The sequence below is a fragment of the Pygocentrus nattereri genome, chromosome 24, assembly GCF_015220715.1.
Source record: "Pygocentrus nattereri isolate fPygNat1 chromosome 24, fPygNat1.pri, whole genome shotgun sequence".
NCBI lineage: Eukaryota > Metazoa > Chordata > Actinopteri > Characiformes > Serrasalmidae > Pygocentrus > Pygocentrus nattereri.
In genome coordinates, this window is record NC_051234.1 from 30,608,689 (window position 1) to 30,615,926 (window position 7,238).

The following is a 7,238-nucleotide window of genomic DNA, read 5'->3' on the forward strand; positions in this document are numbered from 1 at the left end:
ACATCTGCTGTTACTTTTTAATGCATTTATGCTTATTTGCAATTACTCTAATGATATATGATGTATGAATGACCCCACATCTTCACTGTGTGTGTGTGTGTGTATACGCAGATCCATCAAAGCATCAGGGCTATCTGTCAGGCCCATCTGTTTGTGTAGGGACTGGTGGAGGATCTAGTGAATGCCTGCACTGAAGATAAAAGACTGAGTTTCATAGTGAAGCTTTATGCATTTAGCTGAAGTTAACCAGCCCCAGCCTTCAGCCCGTTTAGGTGGAGCAGATTATGTAAAAGCAGTGACCTCAAGTCCCACCCCCCTTCCCCAAACTGCTGAATTATCATTTTCCAACATGCTGTTTTGATCCTGCAAAGGTCAGAAGGTCAAAAGAACACTGCTGAGTCGATTGATGGTTCACCACAAACACCCTGATTGTCACTGGAGTTTATTCAGGCTTTTGGGTGTTACTAGAATAAATAGCTCCTATCAAACCAGCACACACACTCATAAACACACACACACACACACTTCCTGGCACAGGCGTTGGCGCACTGCCATGGGAGGTGAAAAAGACACACAACCAAAATACCAGCAGACTGTTTGGCTGAGCATCAAGCAGTGTGCTTCCAGGGGGATGAGCGTCTCGCCCTGCTGAACAGCAGAGCTGCTGGCCTGTGGTAAGCCACACCCACTTTACCCAGAGCCCCTCCCACCCAGGCATCTGACACAGAGATGAGCAGTGCCATCCTGAGACTGGAACCATCACGACTACAAAACAGAGGACACACAAGCAGACAACTCTTCTCTCAGTCCAGTCGTTTATACACTGCATGTTAAACAGTCCTTATATATGGCATTCACAGCTATTAGGGGCGTAGAAATGCTGATGCATTGATCAGGAGACGATTCTAACACGCTGATGATTTTGGAATGTCGATTAATATTGATATTAATATTCAATAAAGAATGTGCTTTTGGCCAAAATAAAACTGTCAGGGTTTTTTCAAATGTACAAATCCCCAGAACCCTCATATACTGTACTTATGGTCATGATACCATTACGTTCCTTTCTCCACTCACATCTGTGAATTTTTTTTTTCGCTGCCAAAATAATCAAATCAAACTGATTTGTGGTGAAATTTGAGAGTTGATGATGCTTTCAGAATCGTTTTGAGGTCAGAGATGTATAGAAACAGCACTGTAGTGGTGGTTCTCATTACACACCTAGTTATGGATTCATGTCTTTATCTTCAACAGTGGAGGAGTGACACCAAAGGCCCAATCTCATTTCTTATTTCTACCCCTACCCTTTGTTTTTGAGTCTTATCTTGTCCCTTGTAACTGTGTTACAAGGGGTAATAGTTGACATCTTCCCTCTGAAATGAGACCCTCAGATAAAAGAGCATCACTTCATTAACAGCTACTGGCGCCGCTCTGTAGGCGACCCTGCCCGTCTGCAGGGACGGCAGAGGAGGGGAAAGTTCAGCTCCTCACTGCTGGGCTTTAGTTACATTTAGGGATCATACGCCTTCAAAGAGGGGGGCAATTATTTATTATCACCCCCCCTAATTCTTCAGTGATATGAAGCTGAAGTCGGATATTCTCCAGATTCTTGTTCACATTTCTCATTCCACCTTAGATGAAAACCAATTAAGATGGAGCGGGAAATTTAGCTGACTAGCTACTAAGACCAGCGTACAACTAGCGATTTTTTATGCTTGCTATGAAGAAAAAGACCATAATACATTGAAACGACATTATATTAAGATAATCCACGGATTATTGTAATTTTTTTTAACTGAGAAATTTACATTTGTGGGTTTCTTTGGTCGTTTGTGCAGCCACTCATGCCTCTGAAAAACCGAGACATTGGGACACCCTACACCTAGAACTTACAAAACTGAGGGGTAGGACTGAGGAGTGAAATGGGTTTGGGCCCAAATTGTGTCACCATAAATACGAAACAATGAATTTCATTCACATCATCACCACTGAGCAGCTTTTCAGTCGGCAGCTGTGACAGAAGATCAGCTGAACAACCTGGAATCAGCCAGAAATGAACCCAACACCATTCGCCAGACGTGTCTGATCTTCAGAGTCGGACTGAATCAGACTGAGCCGTAAAACTGACCCAATATCAGGTTCAGCTCAGTTTGGTCAGTTTCTCCAGATCAGTACTAATGTTGTTTTGTTCCAGCCGGTCTGTAAAGCTTCTTACAGACCGTTTAGTTTGGCGAATGGTGTTGGGTTCATTTCTGGCTGATTCCAGGTTGTTCAGCTGTTCTTCTGTCACAGCTCTCGTCTTCAGAGTCGGACCAAATCGGCTGTCGGTCAGATGTGATCTTAACAGTGTCCGTTTTCTGCTTGTGGCAAAGTAAGAAGTAAAAACGTTCAAATGGCTTGAGCGTCTCCTACAGCTGTCAGAGTCGTTGCTTAGCAACGGTGTCTCAGTGGAGTGACAGTGTTTGTGAAAAAACGTGATTATGGTGAAATAACAGCTCAGTTAGAACGCCTCTCAACCAATCAGCTTGCGTGGCCGGAACTAACTGTTGTATAATAGTTTAATATGATATGAACATTGCAGACGCTATCCTGACCATCAAATTTAACAGGCAACGACGTGTGGATCAAACAGAGACATGCTTTCACGATATTGCTCTCGAGACCACTAGACCATCAGAAATCATCAGAACGTTTGAAAAATGTCAAGAAATAAATCCTCTAGATTTTTGAATCAACAGATGTCTGTGAGTTATATTGTGACTAGTTTGTTTCTTGCATCAGCAGACAATTGAGTTTTTCTCCAGCATGTGATAAGATAATGAGATTCATTACTGCAACATGACACTAACCCAAGAAGACTACTCATTGAGCCACAGAGGAAAACAAGATTTCGGAAAGATCTCATTACAGCTTACTGCACTCAGCCACCCCGAGGTCAGGGCTTTTACTCAGATTTCATAATATCAACAGGTGGCACACCATGCACATCCTGTCAGTTTCATAAAATGCAACAAAGTCATCTAATTCATCTTTTTTCATTTGTCCACTTTATCAGCTCCACTTACTGTATAGCTGCACTTCGTAGTTCTACAGTTACAGACTGTAGTCCATCTGTTTCTCTGATACTTTGTTAGCCCCAGTGATCCAGGAGCACTGCTGTGTCTGATCCACTCAGATCAGCACAACACACACTGACACACCACCACCCCATCAGTGTTACTGCAGTGCTGAGAATGATCCACCACCTAAATAGTACCTGCTCTGTGAGGGTCCAAGGGGGTCCTGACCGCTGAAGAACAGGGTAAAAGGGGGTTAACAAAGTGTGGCAAACGTAGCGGGAGCAGAAACTGGTCTGCAAACGAGACGAAGTTCATGCTCTGATCTTTAAAAGACGGCGGTGGGACGGACGTCCAGCTTATGTGTCTCAGAACACGACGTCTTCCTCTCGGCCTTCTTTAATAAGGACATGTGAAGGACGTTTTCCTGAGTCTGGCGTCATTTTAAAGCAGCTAAAAACACAAGCACTGCTCACTGCTGCTCATCTCACTCTGATTGGACCTCACGTGATGCTGGTTGCCATGGTAACCGTCTACACTGAGTGGTTCTCTATGCATGCGTGTCATTTGGGATCTGATGACTTGCAGTGAGTTGAGTAGAGTGAGCGTAAACACCTCAGTCTTAATCAGTAATCGGAATGTATTCAGTTGAATTTGAAGTTCTTCGCATGTAAACACAGCCAGCGAGGTATAACTGTATATAAGAGTTCAGCAGAGCATGGCATACACGTGTTTTACAACAACAAAAACGTAGTTTACAAGTTATTATCACCCCTTCCTGCCAACATTTCAGTTCATTGTTGATCAAAATTACCACGTCATGGAATGTGAAAGTTATTGGTGCTTCGTCATTGCGATTCCCAGCACTTGTACATTCTAAGGCCTATATCTGTGCACGTACCTCTCATGCACACATCCTCAGTGTTCCCAGCCACACACAATGTATTCCCATGGGACAGGATGAATGAAAGAGTCATAAGGGTAATAAAGAAAACGCATAAAACAATATGTAATATACTAATAATTACTCATATGTCACATATTGTTTTTCTAAAGGTTGTCTGAAGATTTTCTAATAGCTGTCTAATGGTTTTCTAATAGATACCTAATGGTTTTGTAATGGCTGTCTAATATTTTTCTAATGGTTGTCTAATGGTTTTCTTAGGGTTTTCTAATTGTTGTCTAACAATTTTTTAATGGTTTCTAATGGTAGGCTAATGATTTTCTGAACATTTTCTAATGGTTGTCTGAAGGTTTTGTAATGCTTGTCTAATGGCTGTCGAATGGTTTTCTAATGGTTGTCTAATGGTAGTATAATGGTTCTATAATGGTTTTCTAATGCTTGTCTAATGCTGTCGAATGGTTTTCTAATTATTTTCTAATTGTAATCTAATGTTTTTCTGAATGTTTTCTATTGCTGATCTAATGGTTTTCTAATGGTTGTCTAATGGCTGTTTAATGATTTTTTTAATGGTTGATAAATGGTTTTCTAATGGGTTTCTGAAGGTTTTCTAATGGTTGCCTAATGGGTTTCTGAAGGTTTTCTAATGGTTGCCTAATAGGTTTCTGAAGGTTTTCTAATGGTTGTCGAATGGTTTTCTAATTTCTGTTTTTTTTTTTATATGGACCATATATCCTATTCGGCCCTCAGCAGTTTAGCCCCGTCCACAAATGGTGACAGTAATAAAAACAGCCTGTTTAATTCTAAGGGTTAATCAAATTCAAAAGACTATTGGGTTCAATTTCACTGGCCACACCCAGGCATGATCAGCACCAGACCTGCTGAATCTACACATCACTTCAACAGAACCTGTCAGGCAATGTGAAGCAGCTAGAAGCTCTCAAAAAGCAGCTCATGATGCCACGTTCTAAAGAGATCCTACTACAGATGTGAAACAAAGTCTTCCAGGTCGATTACTGAGGCTCTGGGACTCCAGAGAACCACAGTGAAAGCTATTATCCACAAATGGAGAAAACCTGGAACAGTGTGAACCTTCCCAGGAGTGACCGGCCTAGCAAAAGTTCACCAAGATGGCAGGGATGACTCATCTAGGAGGCCACAAATGACCCAGACGAACATCTAAAGAACTGCAGGCCTCACATGGCTCAGTTAGGGATCAATGTCATAATTCCACAAGAAGAAAGACAAATTGGCATCCATGAAAGGTGCAAACTACTGTTGATGAAAAGGAACACAAAGGTCATTCCACATGTCCCGAAAACATCAACGACCCCCGAGACTGGGATAATATTCTTTGGACTGATGAGTCAAAGGTGGAACTTTTTGGAAGGCGTGACTGTTACATCTGGCATAAAGCTAACATTGCATTCCACCATAAGAACATACCAACAGTGAAACATGGTGGTGGTAGTGTGATGCTCTAGGGCTTCTTTGCTTCTGCAGGACCTGGACTACTTGCCATAACTGATAGAACCAAGAATTCTGCCATCAGAAAGTCCTGAAGGAGAATGCCCATCCACCATTTCGTGACCCAAAGCTGAAGTGCAGTTGTGTTAGGCAGCAGGACAACGACACGAAGCACACAAGCAAATTAAGGTTTTGAAGTCCTGACTTGAATCCCATTGAGATGCCGTGGCAAGACCTTAATTAGGCAGTCCGTGCTTGAGAACCCTCCAATGTGGCCAAATGAGACCACTATTCCTCCACAGGGAGGTGAAAGACTCAGTGCAAGTTATCGAAAAATATCTGATTGCAGCTGTCACTGCCGAGGGCGGCACAACCAGTTGTTAGGATTAGGGGGCAATTACTTTTTCACGTGAGCGACACAGGTTTTGAATAAAGTATCATTTTGTTTTTTTTTTTTTCTATGTTTATTTTATTGGATTTAATTTCATGTTGATCTTTCAACACATCACTGCTGCTGTCGGGACAAAACCTTGCATCTCCAAAACGGTAAATTTACAGGAGAAGGAAAAAACATATCCTACTTTTAATGTAAGTCAATGGAACCAGACGTCTTTGCAAACGTTTGTGTTGGTCCGTTCATCATGAGATTTACAGACAACGTAAAGGGCAACAGGTATTTTCAAATTAAGTCAAAAACTGAAAAACGACAAAAATGGAGATACGAGGTTTTTCTTCCGGCAGCAGTGACATTTCAGAGTTTAGACGCCACCTAATAAAAAGACCCCAGAGATCCCTGCGATTTTGAACTACTAGCCAATCACATCGAAGGGGGCGGGGCTTGTCTTAATACAGGTGGGTTAAAAAAAAGAACGCCGCTCCAGCGTTGCGCTGTGATTGGCTGGCGGTGTAGATCAAACGCTCATCTCTAAAAGAGAGTGTGAGCGCTCTGACTTACCGGCATGTTCAACCGCAGCGTCCTCCGTTTTCTTGTACTCTTCTTCCCGCTGTCTTTCGCCTTGGAGTCCATCGCAGTGCTGCCCATGCTTCCCCCTCCAAAAAAGGCGAACTCCCCCAAACAGCAGACGCTTTAAACTATAACAGCCCTAGAAACACTTGGATATTAGTCCAGGCTACATGTCAGCACAGCCAACAGCGCTCAGAGCTAGTGAAAGAATGCAGACCTAACTTCTGTGATGGACTTTCTGGCTGATAATCAGTTCATCTTCTAATGAAACAGCAGCTGAGAGAATGGAGTGTGGATGAAAAGGCGCTGAGTCGGTCTCTCCGCGAGGCGTCCGCTTGTCAAACAGAGCATGTCGACTGAACCGACAGAAGACAGAAGATGAACGCTGTGGCTTTAAGCTGTAACCTGCTGCAGCTCCATGCCGCTGGAAATGCCGCGGTGCGCCCCCGTTTAGGATGCGGGAGCGCGCACAGGGCGAACGGGCTTTAAAGGACGCAGGCGCGTCACATGGGGGGTGGCTATGAGGAGTGGAGGGGGGCTATGAGGAGTGGAGGGGGGCTATGAGGAGTGTTACATGTTGCTGTGCGTTGAATGAATGTTATTTAGATGTTGCTGTGTGATTAATATGAATATTACTTATATTACAATATTACTGAATATGACTAAATGTTACTTAGATGTTGTTGTTGTGTACTGAATATGATTAAATGTTACTTAGATGTTGTTGTTGTGTACTGAATATGATTAAATGTTACTTAGATGTTGTTGTTGTGTGCTGAATGATTAAATGTTACTTAGATGTTGTTGTTGTGTACTGAATATGACTAAATGTTACTTAGATGTTGTTGTT

At 42.6% G+C, this 7,238-nt stretch overlaps 1 protein-coding gene across 2 annotated transcripts in view; it reads right to left on the reverse strand.

Moving 5' to 3' along the window:
- The window catches only part of LOC108434244 (5'-AMP-activated protein kinase subunit gamma-2-like), a 147,248-nt gene extending 140,360 nt beyond the window's left edge, over window positions 1–6,888 (reverse strand). Inside the window, exon 1 of one of the 2 annotated variants that reach the window (XR_001858352.2) lies at window positions 6,380–6,888. Coding sequence is in view for 1 of the 2 variants with exons in the window: in XM_017709245.2 (XP_017564734.1) it covers window positions 6,380–6,466 (87 nt within the window). In the remaining variant the exon portion in view is untranslated. The remainder of the gene's footprint in view (window positions 1–6,379) is intronic. The other variant, XM_017709245.2, reaches the window with a different exon arrangement.
- Between the last annotated feature and the right edge of the window lie 350 nt (window positions 6,889–7,238).